Source organism: Capsella rubella, unplaced genomic scaffold, assembly GCF_000375325.1.
Source record: "Capsella rubella cultivar Monte Gargano unplaced genomic scaffold, Caprub1_0 scaffold_8, whole genome shotgun sequence".
Lineage (NCBI taxonomy): Eukaryota > Viridiplantae > Streptophyta > Magnoliopsida > Brassicales > Brassicaceae > Capsella > Capsella rubella.
Genome location: NW_006238916.1, coordinates 12,635,583 through 12,656,076, shown reverse-complemented (window position 1 = coordinate 12,656,076; position 20,494 = coordinate 12,635,583). Strand labels below are relative to the sequence as shown.

Below are 20,494 nucleotides of genomic sequence, written 5' to 3'. Positions count from 1 at the left end.
TGTCGGAGTATCTCTGATCAGACGAAGCCATATAGATCCGACCATATACGTGTCCTTATTACACCATTCTTTTAAAATTAGTTTAATAATTCTTTTCTGTTGGTCGACAATTCATACTTATTTATATGTTAATTCAACTACAAATACAACTTTATATGATAAAGATAAACTACAAATATATAACCTTCGCTTACGTACATACGTACATATACATTTACAGATAGACATATCTGTACATTTACAAAATTATTGAATAACTGTAAGCCTAATAATCAAAGAGTGGTTATTGAATAGATTAAAGTTCTATATTATCTCAGTCAAGAGTTAATATATGTATAAAAGAAAAAGACAAACAAAAAAATGTTGATTACCTATTTCTTAGTTTGGCAAAATTTGACTGTCAGAAATATTTCACTGTTGTGAAATGAAATATGTATCATAATAATAATTCATGAATATACATATACATATAGAAGACTCAAGTAGAGTTGAATACGAAACAGGGAAGAAAATCATCCTTGGATTCTCCATTACTATGGGCACCTAACAATTACTGTTTAATATTTTTCGGAAATAACTATATATTTCTTAATGTATGCTATAAGATAAATAATAGTCTTAACATTAAAATAGAAAAACTTTATTTATATAATTAAGAAATCGAAGAATTGTTTAGTTCCTATAATGTAATTGGTGATCGATGTTTGTGCGTTTAAAAGACAATCCTCTTTTAAGGCTCTCGTATTCAGATTCATAGTTGTTTCCTTCTTTTCATGTGTCAGATGTAATTAGCAAAAGTTATAAAATATAGTAGTATAAATTCAGACCTAATTAATTAGGGAAAAAAAAAGAAGAAGCTAAAAGGTAGAATCTCTTTCACATTTATAAAGCAATAAAGGAAAACTCAAAAAAATGTTCGAAGAAAGGTTAATACGTTGAAACTAAAAGAAACAAGTTCATGCATGAATATTAATCTTAATCCATATATTTCTACCACTAAGACACAAATTTATACAAAATTGGAAAAAAACCCTCTTTTATATATATAAGTAAATATAAATAAAATGTCACACATGATTTGGCCCATTGAAGTAACTTGCATCTTCGGAATTAACAAGAGATGTTATATCCTCCCAACTTATTGTACTTTGATCCGCCGATGTACTCGTCGTTCCTCCGGCCAAATTAGCTGCTCCGACTTCAGCTACTAAGGAGTCTCCATAAACTTTTGTGTTCTCGTTGGTCTCAAGATTCGCCATGTTGTTGTTGTTGTTGCTCAAGAACATATCGTTGATTGCTTCTGTCTGAAAATTACTGCTCCCAAACCATTGAAGAATCTCTTGCTGTTGATTTTGATGGTGATCACCACTTGTGTTTGGTAATGGTGAGTTTGTGCTGCTGCTCATGATCGAAAAATCTCCTTCTCCTCCCCCTCCTGATCCCAAGTAGTAATTAGGATCTAACAAAAGCTGAGAGAAGGAGAAATCAAAAGGGTTTGTCATAGAATCTTGATGTTGATGATGATGATCAGGGCTTGTCCTTTCTGGTTCTTCTTCAATCTTGACCATGTTCTTGAGTGTGATCAATGGTTTTTGTTCTAGGTTACAAGACGGTGTCGTTTGGTAGTAGTTGCAGCTTGATGGTTCCATCATCACAAGGGGTATTTGATGATGAGGAGGAGGAGGAAGCTGTGGTAGCAATGGCCATGGTGGTGACCCGAACATGTTGTTAAGATAAAGATCGGTGCTACCATTACTTTGACCTTGTCCTTGTTGTTGTCTTTTCATCATCACCATCTCTTGCTTCATTCGGGCTTCTTGAAACTCTTTCCTTTGTTTGTTAAGAAGCTTCTTCTTCAGCCTCGTGTTCCAGTAGTTCTTGATATCGTTGTCCGTTCTTCCCGGCAATTGAGCAGCAATTATAGACCACCTAATTAATATCAAGCAAAAGAGATATAGTGAGTCTCTAAGTCAAGACTAATTAAGTGTGTCAAATAATAATTCATATCCATATCCATGCATATGATATATGTATAAGTACCTGCTACCAATAGTAACATAGAGATTACAAATGATGTTGTCTTCTTCCTCGGAGAAGCCACCATGCTTGATGTTTGGTCTCAAATAGTTGAGCCACCTTAGCCTGCAACTCTTCCCACATCTCCTTAAACCTATACCGTGAATATATATATAAATATCAACACACGTACATATATAGACGACTGTCTCACATATTTGGAAATTGGCTCAGTAAGAATTATAAATCAAAAGAGATTTTTTTTAAAAAAGTACATACCAATCTTTTGAGGCAAAGCGATCCAGTTGCCTCCTGTGCCACTATTCTCGATGTAATCTTTGAGTTTGGCGTCTTCCTCAGGAGACCAAGGCCCTTTCTTCACGTTGGCCTTATCACAACACGGTGCTCTTCCCATCTTCTTAAGTACTCTTGCTCTTGTTCTTATTTTATCTCTCTTTCTCTTGTCAATCTCTCTCGCTATCTTTCTCAATTGTGTTGATGACAAAGAGAAGGAAGGAAGAGGATGGTGTATGATGGATGGTGCGTGTGTGTGAGGTTTATATATACATACACGGAAATGTGTGTAAAGCTGAAAAATTATATGTGAATGGAGAAAAAATTAAAGGAGAGAGAGAGAGTATATAATAGCTGGAGGAGATAGTCCTTCATGTGATGGAAGATGTCAAAAAGTAGAGCATTAAAATAAAAATGTTACAAAAAGTGACTTTATGGAATTGGAAAAATTGGATCATAAAAAAAATATTAGTAGAGTTAAGAAATGTGACAGAGAAGGGGGAGACTAATGTTTTTTCTCATTTGTCCTTGGTCCTCTTTTAGAATCTAGGGGTTCAATTTCATTAATAATTCGACACAATTATATCTTTATAGTTTTGTTTTGACAACAAGTTTTATTATATTTTCCATAAATCATAAAACTCATAAGTTTTAGTGCTTTCATATATAACCGCGCGCCCGCCATCCTTTGACGATATATTACTCTCTTCCTAATCACTCTTTTCCGATTCATTTTTCTTGCCTCTAATCTTTATTTAATTATATGGTTATGGATGATATATTTAAAAAGTAATAATTTAATGAATCTAAACAAGTTCTTAACTTGAAATAAGCAATACAATGACATAACTAAATTTATATTGTAAAACAGACATATTAGACTCGGCAATTTATAATATATTTTTATAGGGTTTATAGCCTATATAATATGTTGAATTGATCGTTGTGTATAGTCACATTTTTCTTCCAGTCAAATATTTTGTTTAAAAGAAAAAAGAATCCATATTCATCCTATGGGTTATATAGTAAATGTATACGCATACTCATAGCATATGACTTGTTGTATGAAATTACACGCTATAGAAGTTTCCTCATGATTCATGTCCTCGCAAGTAGTGGATTATGTTTTTATATTATTTAATCTTGGTGATTATATATCTGATCCGTAGTTTAGGAGTGTGATTACGAAAACGACATTTCGTATATACAGTATAATCCAAGTACCATGCGATATACTTTAAATTTGATAATAATTGAACGACATATGGATTAATTAATCATTCATATATTTATTACATGAGAATTTGCGAAAGCTTGAAACCCCACTTGCATGGCAGCTTACGAATAACAACGAAAAAAGAAAGACCAATTATGTATGCTTTTATTACATGTGATAGACTTGGTCATCGAGAATGTTAGAAGAATTCAATGTATTATTCCAATTTGAACCAATAAGTGACGAATTAGACTTGTATGTTGATATGTGTATAAAAAACCATCTATATTATAGAGTCAAACATGTCTAGTGATATATTTTGTATTATAGTTTTTTAGTATAGTACGTACAAAGGTGTGTATAATATGTTGTCGACATAGAGACAAATACTTCGAATGTTTGGTGATGGAAATGTGTGAATTAACTAAGATTTTTCTTATTTCATGTTTTTTTTTTTTGTTTAATACACAAATTCCTATTGAGTATGATCAATTAATATAATATATAGTTAAACTAAGAACACAAGAACACTGATACTATATGTTTTACTAATAAATAAATAAAAAATCGTGAACATGTATACAGTTTCTTTAAACCAAAACTCAAGAATATAATTCAAGAAAAGAGTGGCACCGTATTCCTACAATTAACGTTCTTGGATAAATTACAAATAAACTTATTCATATATAGTATATCAAAATATATAAGGGGAGATAAATTATTTAAATCCATAAATGACATTGTTGAAAGAAATATCACCACTTAGAAGATCACATTTGGTGGATGGTGAATCACTTGCTATATAATATATATTTGTCTTTTGAAAAGGAAAGGAGTTAATGATATGTGCAACCAAAAGAGATGAAAAGAGAAGTAGAGATGTTGAAATTTGTGTGAGAGTAAATTCCGTTATGGTTGGTCAACAAAATTTGCCAACCCATGGAGAAATTTTACCATTAACAAAAAGATATTTAAACTTATCTATATGGTTTTATTAAAAAAAAAAAAAGCTTTTCTATATTAAAAAAAAAACATATTCTTTATTTCACATAAATTTGATGATTAAATGAAAATTTTGGAAATCAATATAACACGGAAACAAAATAACCACAAGTTTATGTACGACCGACCTCTTGTATCCAAAGATTCACAAGTTTCAAATAGTTGTTTAGGAGAGATATATATTTTGTTCGTCAACACTCTTATTTGAGTGCAATTTTGTTCCTCCAACTTTTTCCCTTGCTCAAAAGCCTTCTTATCAGGTGTATCCAAATAGTTGTATGTAAACTATAGTCACCTGATACTTCTCTCTCTCCCTCGAAATTTTTTCCAAGAATTTTCTAGTTCTTCTTGTTTATTTTCGATGTAGTACTCTAACTCTTGTTCCTTCATGTCAATACCCAAGAAGTCAGCACGCTCGCGTTGTATCTTACTAAGTCACTCAGAATGCTCCTCCACCATCTTTGATATTATCACGTTAGCTCGTGACGAGTTATATAATCTTCATTGTATCTTTGAAATTTTTTAGAGTAAATTTTGTATGTATGATTAATATATTCTTAATCTTCCTACACAAATTTATCATAAAATAAAGAATTGTTTAGAAAACTTAATAAAATGACAAATTTCAAATTTACAATGATAATACTGAATTGATATTTGAATTTTTGTTTAATCCATTAATAAAGATAGATGCTTAATTATAATCTTGGGGTATTAAAATTGTACCTAATGACGCCTGTCTTCGGGGACCCAAAATCAAATTATAATCAAAGATTTGATAGGGATGTGTTATAAATCTAACAATCATAATCTAATTCAATAAATTTACTACTTACACTTATTTTCCACGGCAGCTGAGATTAAGGAACAAGAAAACCCACTATACCTCTTATTAAAATGGCGTCACAATTTTTTGGATCTTCTTGTATAAACGTATTCTCTTAATCTTTTGTGTAATATAAGTTGGTCAATTTGGGTGTATATTGTTTACTAGTATATAATTTAGAGTTCCTTGCAAAACAAGTGAAATACGATTGAATCAATATGGCCATCTCATTATTAATATGCAGATAATTAAAAGCAAATAAACGTGAACTGTAACTTTTAATTGGTTCATTTTTTTCAAGTTTATTATTATTATGAGCCACAAAGGCTTCTAGAGGGAAATAAAGGTTGACTTGTCTTGTGATGGGTAAATAAAGGGTTAAAAGTCAAAGCACTTGGAAAGATAAAACAAAAAGTCTTTCAAATTATTGAGGTATTATTATTCACTGTTTATATGTCTTTTGTGGAATAAAATATGTATCGTCATTGATCAAATATCTTAGTTTATGGAAAAAGCTAATTTGAACTTTGAAGCTAAGGGTAATCAATAGGGGAGAAAAGGTGTATTCAGATTTCAACAACACTAGTATGAAACAGGAATTGTTCTTTGCATCATATAGGCCAACCCTTCTTTTTTTCCAAAATTCTCATATAAAACTTTTAGTTAACTCATTTAATAGTTTGTATTATTGGGCTTCCTAATTATAATGTTACTTCCAGTTTACCATGCAATATACATGACATTCATTACGCTGATATGAATAAAATCACGTTTCATTTTCTTAAGCCATATGCGTTGGAAATATCTATCCGAGATCAAATCATATGGTTTCGAATTTGAATCAAATATTGTTATTTTAAAATAAATGGAATCAGTTTGTAAAAAATAATTTAGGTGATAAGACTTATATGATTGACTAGAAATCAATTATTCATAAACAAACAACTTGAAAAACAAAAATTAGTGTAGAAAAGGCAGAAATGAATAGTAAGTCAAAAGATAAAGGGGAAAAAGAAGAGAGGAAGATCACAAATCACAATGTAAAACACAAAACAGTATATCTCAAGGCATCTATCTCTCTTCTATGATTCTTCTCCCATTTCTTTTCTCTTACTTTTCTTTTTTTGTAGGATCCATTTTACTTTTTGGAACCATTTTAAAGATTAAAATGTGAGAGTTCTTTGATATGACTCTCGTGACAAATGTACTACACTCTCCTTTTGTTACATGCACTAATCTATTTAAAATAGTTTATTAATACTATAAAGCATGCCATTATATCGTAATCATGAGATAATCATGACATCCTTTTACATAAAAAGCTTTACGTCTCCTCTTGTCGCGCTAGAAGCGTAAGACCCTCTCAGGTATAAAACGTTCTAATAATCACAGATTCGCTTGGAGTTCAATTTCAGAAATTAGGAATTAGAAGGATTTAAATCAGGATAGGAGGGAAATGAATGTGTCGGTCATAAAAACAGAGATAGTGGGGAGGGTTTAGATTAGATTTTGGGTGACTAAGTATGTAATTATTTTTATAAATTAAAAGAAACACACACACGTCAAGTTGCATGTACGTAGAAGCTGTCACTCATTAAGCAAATTAAAAAAAAAAGCCACAAATCAGTGCCGAGTTCTTCTCTCATTTCACACGCAATATGTTTCCAATTCTCCGCCATCACAAAGCTACATCATCATCCTTCATACATGTGCCTTTGAATGTTCCATACACTAAACAATTCCAACGATGTGATAGGATTTGAGAGACTATGATGTCTAAGTTTGGGGAATGAATGAAAAAAAAAAAAAGTTTGGGGGAATGAAACCACGTTTGGTTGATCTGATTTAAGGTTTTTGGTGGTTTATGTAAGTTGTGTTGTGTATGAGTTTAATTACAAAGAGAATTAAGAGAATAGTATTCTGATGATGGAAAGAGCTATAAAAGACATCACATCATCAATAGAAGAAGAAACAATAAAACCCGAAACTCTGATTTCAACTCTTTCAAGTCTTGAAACCCACACTTCATATTCTCTTAAATACACACGCTGCAACACACAAGAAACCAACGATATCTTTCCTACGCTACCTTACCTAATCAACACTACTCGCTTGAAATCCAAAGATCAATCAAATCCATTTACATACCCTTCTCCTCTCTTCTCTAAAAACCAAACTCCAAAAGGATTCATAGAGTTACTGCATCAACAGACAACAACTCTATTTAGTAACTTTGAACTTTCTAAGACCAACTGTGGGGGTGGGCTAACTGAGCCGTGCCTTATATGCAATCTTCTGTTCCAGCTTTTCCTAAATTGCTTAGTCATTCTTCATCAAGCTGACTCATGTTACAATGCCACCATCATCAGAAGCGTTTATCCCGCTCTACAACAAAATTATTATTAATTCACTTCATTCGATATGAAGTATGTTGAAAATACTATGAGGAACTTTTGTGATCATGAATGTGAGTTCATGAATACTACCTCATTGCAATCACTATCTGGTATCTCCTCTCCCATTCCTGCTTCGGTAGGATTTTCTGAGTAGTCAAGGGTTGTGACTTTGTTGGTGACCTCTGTCTCACAGGTTACTGTCGTGACCTTAACAGTCTCACTGATGACCACCATACCACTTGGCGTCTGGGTTTGGCTTGATGGCAGTTCATGTTTGTCTTCAGGCACGTTCTGAGGGCTTGATATGACACTGAGAAAAACAAGATGCAAGAGCTACTTTGGTAACAGAAAAAAACAAGAACGACAAAATTGTATAAATTTGCCATCAAAGTAACAGATTATACCTCTGCGTATCAGCTTCATCAGAAGATTTTTGGGTAACATCATGTTTCCTCTTCTTGTTATTGCTTGGTTCGCTAGTGTCATTTCCAGATGAATTACCTCTTCTTTTCCTTCCTGCTTCAAGTCTTTCTACTGCAATAGACAGCCCCTCGGTGTAAGCCTTTTCTTCTCTTTTCGATGAATCTAGCTTTGACTTTTCTGAAGGCAGTCCTCCTCCTCCTTCTTCTTCATGTTGATACATTAGGGGGGATTTCTCTGGAGAAGTCTTGAATATTAGATTAGTGCATCGTTTTATCCATGAAAATGGAATGGCAGATGAAGGGGTTGAGCCGTTCTGTCTTTCCATTGAAGAGTTGTAGCCATCTTCGCTATTACTCACAGTGCTGACTCCATTTTGCAAGTCTAGTTCATCATCCCGAGAAACAACCTTCTGCTTCAAAGCAGAGACCTTTTCCCAGCTACGCTCTAAATTCGACAGCTGCATTTTAGCCATGGACATATCATCTAATGCAACTTTCAGATTCTCTAATTTCTTCAACTCTTCAATCTCATGTCTGATTTCTTCTCTTTCAGCTCGAAGCATATGCCTTTGCTTCTCTAGCTTTTCTCTTTGCACCTTAAGCTCCTCAATAGAATCTTTTAACTCAGCCCACTCCCTCTCTCTTCTTTCTCGATCCAATTTGATCTCCAACCTCTCAGCATCCAACCTCCTTAGTTCCACTTGGAGGTGTTCTACTTCTTTCTCCACAGTTTCCTTGAGGGACTGTATACGCTCCTCCTCCAACTTCTTCTCTTGCTCAAAAGCCTTCTCTCTCTCCCTCGAAGAATTTTCCAGTTCTTCTCGTTTATTTTCAATGCAGTACTCCAACTCTCGTTTCTGCATATCAATACCCAACAAGAAGTCAGCACGCTCGCGTTGTATCTTGTTAAGCCACTCTGAATGCTCCTCCACCATCTTATTCATGAATTCTTCTCGCTCTTGGTTTAGTGAATCCACATCGTTTTTGTGTTGATTTCTTAATGCATCTCTTTCCTCTTTGATGTTATCACGCTCGTCCTTGAGATACATTGAGAAAGCCTCTCTCTGACGTGTTATATACTCGGCTTCTTTTCTTAACTCCTCCCTTTTCACATCAATGTGTTCCCACTCAGCTTCAAATTTAGCTTTCTCCACCTTCAATCTATCTGCTTCAGCCAGCATTTCAAGCTTCTGGGCCCTCAAATCATCTAACTCCTCCTTGAGTCTCATTTCCAGAGTAGATAAGTCGCTTGTCTCACTCTTCAAGGCTTCTAGTTTTTCTGTTGCAGAATCAACACGTTTTCTCTTGTCTTCTAATGACATCAAAGACTGCTGCAGATCTAGGTCCAATTTTCTAAGGCGTTCCTTCTCATTCTCCAACAGAGTTGCCTTATGGTTGTTATCTTCTTCTGTAGCAATCAAAAGCTTCTCTTTCTCATCTAGATTATAAGACTTCTCTGTTATATCCTTTTCTTTCTCTGCCAATTCTCTTAATTGAACTTCCAAGTCATGCTCCTTTTCACCAACTAGGTCTTCCCTCTGCTTGATATCAACCTCCCTCAATTCAGACGCCCGTCTCTTGCTCTCCATTTCATCTTCCACCAATTTGCTCTTACATTCCAATTCAGCTTCCACGTCGGATTTTCTTTTCCTCAGGATAACTTCTTGATTCGCTAAGACGTTCTGAATTAGTTCCTGTATCGATTTTTTAAAGGCATTTTCATTAAATCTAGCAAACAAATGAGCACAAAACTAAAACTATGAATGATAACTACAAGGTTGGTTGGATTGAACTCACAGATTCCTTGCTGGCAATTTTTTCTTCAGCAACAAGTAGTTCTTGCTCCTTCTTAAGTAGTGAAGATTCCTTTCCAGAGACAGCCTGTTTTTGCAAGGGAAAAAAAACATGAAACAGTACTATCTCTTCTGAAGTTTCTTTTTTATGATGTATTATGGAAAAAAAAGAAATAGCAGATATTTGTGTGTATACAAACCTCTTCTCTTTTAGCAATCAACGCTAGTGTGATCTCCAAATTGGACTTTTTGTTTTCGAAGGCTTTACGTTCCTCCTCAAATGTGGTCTTTGCAGCCTCTAGCCCCTTTTTAAGTTCAGCTAATTCCTGGGATCTAGCAAATATGTGCTCTTCTCTTTGATTTAGTGAAACTTGTGCATCCAATAACTTTTCATGCTCTTGCTGCAAGCTCGTCCGCCTCTCATTTAAATTCCGTCGCTCTATAATCATCTCATTCTCTTTCGTTTCAGATCTAAACCAAGTAAAGAAAAAACAAATTATACCACAACTTAATAGTAAAAGCCTTAAAGTCCATTTAACTGAGATGAAAGACTTACTCAGACTTGAAAGATGCAAGACGCCGAGTAAGATCATCTTCACGACTTTCAACTTCCTTCAATTTTCTGTCTGCAATTCGATGATAGCGGTTGGCCTCAGCTTGTAAAGCTTCTGCTGCACGCATTTTTGCTTCAGCATCTGCATATTTCTTCAGGGCATCCTCAATCATAATATGAGCTTCAGACATTTTACTCCCAGCAGAAACTTTAGTCTCCGCACATTCTGCACGCATCTCATGCAAAGTCTTCTCCAGCTGAGAGAAAAAAAGAACAATAAAAAAATTCAATAAAACAGACTGGAAACAACCAAGTTTTGCGAGCTAACAAAGTCATGGTCTTACACTAGAAATACACTCTTTCGCAACCCCTACATCCTTCTTCAAACTCTCTTCTCGTTTCTTCGCTTCAGCTAAGGCAGAGACATATGCAGATTGTTCTCGCCTGTGTGCAAGGTCGGCCTCATCCACAGATGCCTTAACCTCCTCATACTTTGACAGCAATTCGTTTTTCTCCAAAAGGAGAAGACCCATGTTGTGTTGGTAATCATAAACCTACATGAAAATGCGATCAATATAGCAATGCCAATAGGTTTTCTGATAAAACACCCAACATACGAAAATAAAAATAAAAACTGGCCAATTTAACAATGTCAAAGAGGAAACAAAATCGAAACTTTAAAACGTCACAGGCAAAGAAATAACTGCAGACCCATGAGTGTAACGGATATGACTAAAGAATCAACCTTAAAGGGCACAAGCTTATCCCAGTAATTATAACAGTCTCCTAAGTTAGCATCATTGTGTTCCCGCGTAGACTAACTACTCCAGTGCTACAGCCAAACAAAAGAAATAAAAAATTTCACAAAGAATCGAAAAGCAAACCTCAGATTCCAGCTTGGCTATATACGCAATTAGGGCAGCTTTATCCCTCTTCTTGATCGATTGTTCATCAAACCCAGCTTCCTTGAGACGTTTCCACATGACTTCTTCGGTTAAAGGGCTTTTCAAAACCCTAGAATTAGGGGTAATCGCCAATCTATTAGTAGCCGCCGTACTCGGCGTTATCGGGAATCGTTCCGAACGAGAAGTTGCCATCGTTTCTCCCAGCCGCACAATGAAGAAGAAGGAAACCCAAATTCCTCCGATCTCCGATCAAAAGCACGATGACTGTCTCTTTACTTTTTATCTCTCTTCCTCTAACAACAAAGAAGAGTTCTGTGACAGTGCGTCGTAGAGAAGTCTAGTCTCTATTTTTTTTTTTTTAGGTCGACGATTTAGTCAAAAGGGGTTTTTATTCGACCAGTCAAAATATGAAAACGTCGGCGTTTTAAAGCCTTCCCATCCTCGGTTTTAGCGGCCAATACAAAAATGTCAATTTAGTTCAAAAGAGGTGATTAATATGGTAATTAAATTTTCCGATTTTCCAAAAGTCATGACTGTACGGGTAATTCAATTTTAGATTTTTCTACTCGTAACCATTAATTGTCTCATACTCTGTCCTTCACTTTTAAATCAAATGTCACTGAATATTTAATATTTAAAACTTAAAATGATATGATTCTTTATGATCTTCTTTACTCACTTGACAGATGTGTTTGTGTGTTTAGCCAGCCACTCCTAACTCTTATTATTGTCTTTCTTTTGTTTGCGTGTATAATGAACATTACATAGAGACTAGAGAGCTTACATGGATATTTTAAAATTAAACGCGATGGGTTACAGAGTTCGCCAGCTTCTGAATTTCGTGGAAATGAAACTGAGACTATTCTTTACATTGTTCTCTTACCAAGCACGTTTTAACAGAGAAATCCTTGCTTCTTTTTCAAGTCGATAAGTTTCAATCCATCCTTGAATCAACCGTATCTCCGCTTCTCGCTGGTCTACAAGCCACTTTGGGTCTTCTGGTGTTGAAGGTCGTAGATCCAAATGATGTGCACCTGATGAACAAAGAATCTATGATCAACTTTGTTTCTAATTTGAAATAGAACGGATGATTTGAGATAAGATATATCAAACTAGTTCATAGCATTGATATGGATTGTGGATTTACAACAAGTGGACTACTGCTATGATGATTATTGATAAAACTGTTCAGTATTGCAAATGAACGATCAGATGAGTTACGTGAGAGATTGTGGAGGCTATGAGTTATACCTTCTTTTGTGACTAGAGCAATAATGGAATTCGACAAGTTCTTGAGAACACTGCAATTTACGAGTCAATCATTCATCCATTCCGAGATCTGTTTTGTAAAATAAATCTTTGTAAAAGGAGTAATGTACTTACCTACCACCACTCCAAGGATCTAGCAGACCATTTGAGAAAATGATGTTACTTCCAAACAACTTCAATGTCGTCTCTATGTCCTTTTACATTAGAGAGAGAGAGAGAGAGAGAGGGTAAAGATTCAGATTATAGCATAAAAGAATCTTGAGTTTATCAAAAAGATGTCTTACATGTCCACCGAACTCTGTTGTGACCCATTTGGGTCTTGGATTAACTCGGAATGTATTCCAGCATTCCTCTTTGTACGAAGAGTAATTGAAGTCATCAGCTGGAAACATGCTGTTTCCTTGGCTGCTAGACATGGGCATTACCATCTCCGTGCACGCCTATTATAAACAGATAGTGAAAGTGATTAAGTGGTCGATTCACTGACAATAATCGGAAAAGGAAGACAAATAAAGCAGTTGTTCTGCGTACCTGCCAGTTCCATCCATCCAAACCATGAGGGTCATCATCCAACTCGAAGCAATCAATATTCCCAGTGTAATTGTAGTACACACTTACTCCTGCATATATACGATCTAGGACGGTAGCATCACTATTAGCACCGTCAATTTTTCTGCAGACCTACAGAAAGATAATCAAATGATGACAATCCAAATGAGCTAAAGAATGTATTCTCATCCTTTCTCCTATTTTATGGTTTTGAGGAAAATATCATTGGAAAATCATAAAGTGTTACTTCCGAAAAGATACCTCTCTAATGGGATCTCCAGGCAAAGGCATCATAAAGTCAGCAGGATATGGATAGTCCACCATTGCCAAATAACTATAAGCAGAGTCCAGCCAGTCTGAAAGGTCATCAGTACTGTTCAACACCCTGAAAATAGAGAATACACCATTATAATAATACTACTTAATATGCTTTACAAGCTCACACTAACTCCGAATTATTTGTTTACCGACAAAAGTGAAAAGTTTTCGTCAGCTGCTGAAGGCCATTTTCCTTCTGACCCTCAGCTATTATTGCATCCCACGAGTTCTTAATAGTGTTGAAGCAGCTAATACTCTCACGCTACAGGGTTCACAACCAACAAAACAATCACGATATGAAACTAGAAAGACATTATAAAGTCAATTGTCTAACAAAGCAAAAACGTTATACTACCTTGAAATCATTTGATGCAATGTCATAAAACGTCTCAGGGGGTACAATATCTTCAAATTGAAGAATTGGAGCTGAGGAAGCTAAGGCTCCTATTGCAATGTGAGGATACTTGAGCCTCATCCATGCTGCTAACACTGTTGCATCAGTATCAACAAACACAAAATAAATAATCTCATTCCAAGCATTCATTCCACCAACACAAAAACAGGCATATGATGCCTTACTTACTTCCACCATATGATCCACCAAACAACACAACTGGGCATGCTTCCGCAGACAAGTTGCGTTTCAAATCAGTCACAAAAACAGCAAAATCAGCAAGAGCTTGCTCAGTTGTGAGATATGATAAAGTGGTAGCGTTCTTGTAAGCTTCATCCCTGCTTCCATAAGGCATCGACTCTCCATAATACCTATGCTATACCAAAATCCCTAAAATCAGTAACACCGAATTGCTATTTTCTTTCCTTGGGGAAATCAAAGAAGAGAAACACACAAACGAACCTCTGGGAAAACAAGCAAGGCACCAAACTTAGGAGCGATTTCCCAAATAAATCCAGAATTTGTAGCAAACCATTCAATATCACCTTCGTTACCGCAGTAGAGGAAGATAGGTGCGAGCGCAGAAGCACCAAGCCAGTGATCGGAATTAATAAGGTAGCGTTGAGGGAATTTGGGAAGATCGGCGAAGCTGAAATGGTCGAGCTGCTGAGAGAAGAACTTAGTCTCGTATCGGTACTCGTTTCGAACTCCCCGGAACGGCTTGATTCTGGCTCGGTTCTGGATAGTGTAGCGAGGGAAACGAGGTAAGAGGTTGGGAGAAGACAGTGGCGATGATCCGTGTGAAAGAGACGATAGAGTGATGAATGAAACGAAAGTGATGATCAGAAGCAAGCAAAAATGGTTCGCCATGACTCTCAATTTGAAAGCTGTTGTTCACCAACTACAAAGATTGCAAACGCCTTAAAGCTTTAGCTGATACTTAACACAGTTACAGTAACACTAAAGGATAGGCATAAAACCGAACCAAAAATCTCATAAAGGTAAAGGCGAAGTTGAACCAATTTATCATATTAACCCAACTGGTATACCGAGTCAACCAAACAAATCGAGTAACCCTCATTTTGTAATACTAAACCGAAATCTAAGTTTTTTGCGAACCGCACCAACTTGATTAACTGAATGTAATTCAATTTATAAACTCAAAATGATTTTCGGTTAGTTTTCCTAGTTTTTGAAATTTCCCATTAAACTTTCCTTATAAATATTTTGTATAATAAAAAAAATTAGTTAAATCAAAACTATTAACTTAAAAATATAATTTGCAAAACATTTATCTCAGATTCTCAGTTATAAAACTAAAAATATCATTGGTTAAAAACATTTTTATAAGATCAAGTGCAAACCAATTATTTTGGACGAAATCATAAAGGTTAATTAAGAAAGAAAAATAATCCAAAGAAAGGAAAGAGATTAAGAAAGCAATAGTACCTGGTCTGGTCGTGTCGTGATGATATCAACGAAACTCGGATTTTATGTTCATTGTTAGGCGACTCGTCACAACCATCAAACCTGCTACATGTTTTTACCTCTGAATCCGATCAAATCTTACGAATGAAGTTGTTGTGCAGAGAGTAGCGGATTACTTCAATGTGAGAGTCTCGTTACGAGAAGATTCTGAATGCATCACCAAAAAGTAAAAGATGAAAAAGATGATTTTCTTCGTTTTAGTTTAGAAGAAGGGACAGAGATAATTTTGAGTTCTCAAGCAAGAAGATGTTGCTGTAGCCTGTAGAAGAGGTGTGTGACTAGTGTTTTTATATAAGCAAAGCAAAGGTTCGATATTTTCCAAAAAAAAAAAAAGGAAACTTTTAGGTGTTTCCTTTTCTTACGAGGTTAAGAAGTTATTTCCTTTTTTTTCAGGTTAATGTTTTCCTTTTTTTTTTTTTAATGTTTGCTGAAAAATAAATAGATACTTGTCACAACGGTAAAGCTTCAAACAAATGGCAAACCTACAGAACAGAAGAAGTAACGAACATAATATAAAAAGAAAAAGAAAACAAGCTCTTCCGTTTTAAAGGACACAAACTCCTTCAATGAGATTAGCTTGTAGCAGCCCTAAAGTATGGCAACCATCTCTGTTTATTTCCGTCGTACCATCTGGTAACCAAAGATTCTCTCATGATTCTTTATTTTCTGTTGTAATCTGTTATAACTTAAGCTGTCTTTTTTTAAGGGATGATGGGAGTGATGGGATCAGGTTGAAGAGCTTTCTTCACAAGATCAGTCTGCTCTTTAACATGAAGCTGGTAAAACCCTGTGGCTGTAGCAGCTGAAGGAAGTCGACCAACATATTTTATGTCGTTGAATTTTCCTCTTTCCAGCGCTTTCATCGCTGTGCAAAGCCTTGGTGCTATGTATTGGTATCCTCCCATGTTCATCGGCTCTTCTTGACACCACACAATCTCTGCATCTGTTGTTAAACACAGGAAAGAACAAGTTTTCAGAGAGAATTCCAACCTTCAACCTAAACAATCAAACACAATCCTGAGCTCCGAAAACCTACTTGGATATCTCTTTAGTTCTCTTTGAATGAGATCGTAAGGGAATGGGCACAGTTGCTCTACCCTGCAAATGGCTACATCCTTTGTTGCAGACTTCTTTCTCTCTTCGTCAAGCTCATAGTAGACCTGATTCATCAACATTTACAAGTATTAATCTCAGAATGTCAGAACTTTGTTATCAAATGAAGGAAAAACTGGGTTGTTTACTTTACCTTTCCAGAGCAGAGGACTAGACGTCTTATACCTTCTTCAAGATCAGAGTGATCACTTTGATCTTTGATCAACCGTTTAAATCGAGTTCCTTGCTTGTCAAAACCAGGATGTCCTTTAACATCATCAAATTCTGAGAGATTAGATACACACTGTTTGTGACGAAGCAAATTTTTGGGAGCCATCACTATAAGAGGCTTGCGGAAGTCCCTGTGTATCTGCAAATGGATGATATCAAGTGTGTATGTGTGTAAAGAATAAAAGAATAACATCTCAACCTTCTAGACACTTCATATTAGTTTTTTACCTGTCGACGCAGAACATGGAAATAGTTGGCAGGTGTAGTAACATTAACAACTTGCCAATTACATTCTTGAATCTGCTTACGAAGAGTTGGATCCATCTCAGGGATAACATAGGGATTGTCATCACTCATCTGCAGTTAAAAATTAACAAATGAACACGAAAAGTAGAGACAAACTTAATGGTGAGTATCGGTCATATAATATACCTGAAGGAAACGTTCCAATCTTCCACTGGAATGTTCAGGACCTTGACCATCATATCCATGAGGAAGTAGAACTACTAGACCGGTTTGACGGAGCCATTTGGCTTCCCCACTGCTAATGAACTGATCAAACATAACCTGTGCGCCATTAGCAAAGTCTCCAAACTGAGCCTCCCATATCACCAGAGAATTGGGGTTCTCCATCGAGTAACCCAGTTCAAATCCAAGAACACCAAATTCTGAAAGAGAGCTGTATACACAAGAAGCGTGAGAATAAAGCAAAAACAATTGAAAATTGGTTACGATATCTAGAGATACACAAAACATGCCTGTTGCTGACAGTGAACATTTCAGGGTCTTGGTTCATTGTCAGGTGATCTAAGGGACAATATTGTTCGCCAGTTTCTTGATCATGCAATACTGAGTGTCTATGACTGAATGTTCCTCTTTCAACATCTTGACCACTTAGCCGAACGTGGTTGCCTTCCACAACCAGAGTAGCAAAGGCAAGAGCTTCTCCAAGTCCCCAGTCAATGCCTTCCCCTGATTCAATCATTTGAGCACGCTGTTCATAAACTCTTTTCACCCCTCTGTGTGGCTTGAAGTTCTCTGGGAAGGTTGAGATTGCCTTTCCCACATTCTTCAAAATCTCTGGCTTCACTCTGCAAGAAACAAGGATTCAAATAGACAAAAAAAAAAAGCAATGAAAATCTAGATCAAATGAAAATGTTCATACCCAGTGTTTCGGACCCTAGAAATCTGCTCCGGTGACTTGAATCCAGTCCAATGACTTGCCAGCCAGTCACGTTTTTGGGGAATATAATCTTTACTTGCCCCGAATTCTTCATTTAGGATAGAGCTTACTTTCTTTTGAATCTTATCAATATCTTCTTGGGTTACCTGTCCAGATTCCAAAAGCTTTTCCTGGTAGATTTGAAGCGAGGAGGGATGACTGCGTATCACCTATCAACAACAAGTAACATCCTTTAAGAATAAAAAATTACAAGAGAAGAAATCCTGAAAAGAACTATAATAGAAACTGGAATTTGGATAAAATTATTTCAAAGAGATTGATAATAAAATAGGCAGACCTTGTACATTTTTGGTTGGGTGAATGATGGTTCATCTATCTCGTTATGCCCAAAGCGACGGTAGCATACTAAATCAACAACAACATCAGAATGGAATGTCTGGCGCCACTCCGCAGCAAGCTCACATGCATGCACTACTGCTTCAATATCATCTGCATTCACATGGAAAATTGGGGCACTTAAAGCCTTTGCAACATCAGTGCAATACTGTGAAGACCTTCCTGCCCTGGGATCAGTTGTGAAAGCCACTTGATTATTCACCACAATGTGTACTGTTCCACCAGTACAGTAGTTAGGAAGTGCACTAAGATGCAGAGTTTCATATACCACACCTTGTCCGGCAAAGCTACCATCCCCATGGATCAAAATACCCATGTTCTTTGTTCTGTTCTCGTCTTTCGTGTAATATTGTTTCGCTCTGGTTTTACCCATCACAACAGGATCTACTGCTTCCAAGTGACTGGGATTTGCTACCAAAGACAAGTGGAGATGTTTGCCTCCTCTAGTTGGGCGATCATAAGATGTACCCAAATGGTATTTCACATCACCTGTTCCAGTGTAGAGCCCAACTTCATCCACTGGCCTAGTACCCCCGCTAAACTCGCTGAATATCTGACGTAGAGGTTTTCTAACAACATTACCCAAAACATTAAGTCGACCCCTGTGAGGCATACCGATGACAATGCTCTCTACCCCGAGATCTGCAGCCCTATCGAACATCTCCTTCATGCCAGGAATCAAAGACTCAGCACCTTCGAGTCCAAATCGTTTAGCAGTGGTCCACTTAGACGCCAAGAAATTCTCAAACTGTGTGCTCCAGGTAAGCCTATCATAGATAACCATCCGACGGTCACTATGGTACTGTCGAGGTGTTGGGGTCTCGATCTTGTCTCTTAACCAGTTACATTTTTCTCTATCAGCAATGTGCATATACTCATACCCTATAGTCCCACAGTAAGCCTGCTCAAGCCTCGAGAGTATAGCCCTTAGTGTTTGAACCGGACGGTTCTCAGAGAGAAAACCTGACATCTTCCATACACCAAGAAAGAATTCCCGATCAAGATCAGCCTCAGTAAACCCATAAAGACCTGGCGTGAGATCCTCTGGAATCTCTCTCTCCTCCAGACCCAAAGGGTCAAGCTTGGCCTTCATGTGGCCATTAACCTGGTACGCTCTAACTAGCAACAACAGACGCATGCTTTCTTGAATGGTTTGCCCCGAGATACCAGGCGCCGTAGAAGCCTGACCCACGAAATTCCGGAAGAAGTTATCCCAGGACTCATCAACACTGTTGGGATCAGCTTCCCAAGCTCTTTGTAATTCCTCTAGATACACACTGCTCGTCCCGTCCAAGAAACTCTCAGTTAGTTTAGAAAGTGGGACAGGACGTGGAACAGGTGCAGCAGATTCTGCCTTTGATTTGAGTATTGTAGAGTGAAAACATCTGGTCTGAGAAGGCAAAACCCTTGTTCTAGTGGCATAAGAACCACACCGAGACTGAGACAGTGTCCTTCTTATGGCAAGCTTAGCCACAGAGGAACCAGTTCTAAACCAAACCATAGCTTTAACTAATCTATGTGAAACAACAAATCATACAGCCCCGAGACTCGAGAATTTTCAACTGTTTTTTGTTTTTTCTCTGAACCTGAAAATGATCAATTAAACAACACCAAAATAATAAGTAAACAAATTAATTTAATGGCTAAACGAGTAACGACTTAGTTATATCTCATGCAAGCACCAAAAAAATAGAAATCTATTATGATCATTACATATCAATTCCACAGTTTCTCAGCGATCTGATTTATTCAGATGATCGAAAAATGAAAACTCCCAAATTTATATGGCTCAACAACTTTCATTTCTTAGAATTTTTCTCAGGGAAAAAAAAACAAACATAATAAACAAAAAAATGAGGAAGATAAATAAGAAAAGCAGGAAGATTCACGAGGAAGGAGAAGAAGACGAACCTGGGATCAAAAAGATTGGGGAGACTCAGTGAAGTGGCTTCTACAAGACAGAGAAAGAAAGAAAAGTAAGTGCACCGCCTTGAAATAATCCATGTTTGGCTACGAGGACAAGTAGATACCTAATCCGAATAAGATATTAATAGACGAAGAAGACTCGGGGAGATTTATTAAATGGGCCCTTATCAATCAAGATTCATCCTATGTATTGGGCTTATCGGCCCAAATCGTAACACTCGAGTT

The 20,494-nt window shown here is 36.4% G+C and overlaps 4 protein-coding genes across 5 annotated transcripts; all 4 read right to left on the bottom strand.

Moving 5' to 3' along the window:
* Window positions 1–959: 959 nt before the first annotated feature.
* Window positions 960–2,589, bottom strand: LOC17875320 (transcription factor RAX3). The gene is made up of 3 exons (XM_006281491.2): window positions 2,296–2,589; window positions 2,041–2,170; window positions 960–1,929 (listed from the first exon to the last, which is right to left on the bottom strand). The coding sequence occupies exons 1-3, from the start codon at window positions 2,429–2,431 to the stop codon at window positions 1,068–1,070; spliced, it is 1,128 nt and encodes a 375-aa protein (XP_006281553.1). The 5' UTR covers window positions 2,432–2,589; the 3' UTR covers window positions 960–1,067.
* Window positions 2,590–7,293: 4,704 nt separating this feature from the next.
* Window positions 7,294–11,788, bottom strand: LOC17876866 (protein CROWDED NUCLEI 4). Its single transcript, XM_006279882.2, has 8 exons — window positions 11,403–11,788; window positions 10,863–11,072; window positions 10,522–10,775; window positions 10,166–10,436; window positions 9,970–10,053; window positions 8,155–9,866; window positions 7,841–8,060; window positions 7,294–7,739 (listed from the first exon to the last, which is right to left on the bottom strand). The coding sequence occupies exons 1-8, from the start codon at window positions 11,613–11,615 to the stop codon at window positions 7,698–7,700; spliced, it is 3,006 nt and encodes a 1,001-aa protein (XP_006279944.1). The 5' UTR covers window positions 11,616–11,788; the 3' UTR covers window positions 7,294–7,697.
* Window positions 11,789–12,114: 326 nt separating this feature from the next.
* LOC17876144 (lysosomal Pro-X carboxypeptidase) lies at window positions 12,115–14,874 on the bottom strand. 2 transcript variants are annotated; one of them, XM_006280247.2, is made up of 10 exons: window positions 14,416–14,873; window positions 14,143–14,329; window positions 13,915–14,048; window positions 13,709–13,821; window positions 13,503–13,626; window positions 13,224–13,373; window positions 12,977–13,132; window positions 12,807–12,886; window positions 12,675–12,724; window positions 12,115–12,457 (listed from the first exon to the last, which is right to left on the bottom strand). In XM_006280247.2, exons 1-10 carry the CDS (start codon window positions 14,821–14,823, stop codon window positions 12,303–12,305), a joined length of 1,557 nt encoding a protein of 518 aa, XP_006280309.1. In that variant the 5' UTR covers window positions 14,824–14,873; the 3' UTR covers window positions 12,115–12,302. The 2 variants fall into 2 exon arrangements, with proteins under 2 accessions (XP_006280309.1, XP_023637807.1); XM_023782039.1 differs by having other exon boundaries at window positions 12,360–12,457; window positions 12,811–12,886; window positions 14,416–14,874.
* Window positions 14,875–15,880: 1,006 nt separating this feature from the next.
* On the bottom strand, window positions 15,881–20,343 carry LOC17875115 (2-oxoglutarate dehydrogenase, mitochondrial). Its single transcript, XM_006279506.2, has 9 exons — window positions 20,255–20,343; window positions 18,285–19,929; window positions 17,930–18,156; window positions 17,523–17,855; window positions 17,197–17,443; window positions 16,993–17,121; window positions 16,688–16,903; window positions 16,478–16,601; window positions 15,881–16,384 (listed from the first exon to the last, which is right to left on the bottom strand). Exons 2-9 carry the CDS (start codon window positions 19,842–19,844, stop codon window positions 16,143–16,145), a joined length of 3,078 nt encoding a protein of 1,025 aa, XP_006279568.1. The 5' UTR covers window positions 19,845–19,929; window positions 20,255–20,343; the 3' UTR covers window positions 15,881–16,142.
* Window positions 20,344–20,494: the final 151 nt, after the last annotated feature.

Excerpts from the sequence above, each read along its gene's own strand:
- LOC17875320 (XM_006281491.2), bottom strand. The coding sequence starts at position 2,431 with ATGGGAAGAGCACCGTGTTGTGATAAGGCCAACGTGAAGAAAGGGCCT. Across the intron at positions 2,171-2,295 it reads CGCTTTGCCTCAAAAGATTG|GTTTAAGGAGATGTGGGAAG; the intron begins GTATGTACTTTT and ends TTCACGGTATAG. Across the intron at positions 1,930-2,040 it reads TATGTTACTATTGGTAGCAG|GTGGTCTATAATTGCTGCTC; the intron begins GTACTTATACAT and ends GATATTAATTAG.
- LOC17876866 (XM_006279882.2), bottom strand. The coding sequence starts at position 11,615 with ATGGCAACTTCTCGTTCGGAACGATTCCCGATAACGCCGAGTACGGCG. Across the intron at positions 8,061-8,154 it reads GATGAAGCTGATACGCAGAG|TGTCATATCAAGCCCTCAGA; the intron begins GTATAATCTGTT and ends TGTTTTTCTCAG. Across the intron at positions 7,740-7,840 it reads CAGATAGTGATTGCAATGAG|AGCGGGATAAACGCTTCTGA; the intron begins GTAGTATTCATG and ends ATTTTGTTGTAG.
- LOC17876144 (XM_006280247.2), bottom strand. The coding sequence starts at position 14,823 with ATGGCGAACCATTTTTGCTTGCTTCTGATCATCACTTTCGTTTCATTC. Across the intron at positions 14,330-14,415 it reads CCTTGCTTGTTTTCCCAGAG|CATAGGTATTATGGAGAGTC; the intron begins GTTCGTTTGTGT and ends ATTTTGGTATAG. Across the intron at positions 13,627-13,708 it reads AAAACTTTTCACTTTTGTCG|GGTGTTGAACAGTACTGATG; the intron begins GTAAACAAATAA and ends CTCTATTTTCAG.
- LOC17875115 (XM_006279506.2), bottom strand. The coding sequence starts at position 19,844 with ATGGTTTGGTTTAGAACTGGTTCCTCTGTGGCTAAGCTTGCCATAAGA. Across the intron at positions 16,602-16,687 it reads TAGTCCTCTGCTCTGGAAAG|GTCTACTATGAGCTTGACGA; the intron begins GTAAAGTAAACA and ends TTGATGAATCAG. Across the intron at positions 16,385-16,477 it reads AGAACTAAAGAGATATCCAA|ATGCAGAGATTGTGTGGTGT; the intron begins GTAGGTTTTCGG and ends GTTTAACAACAG.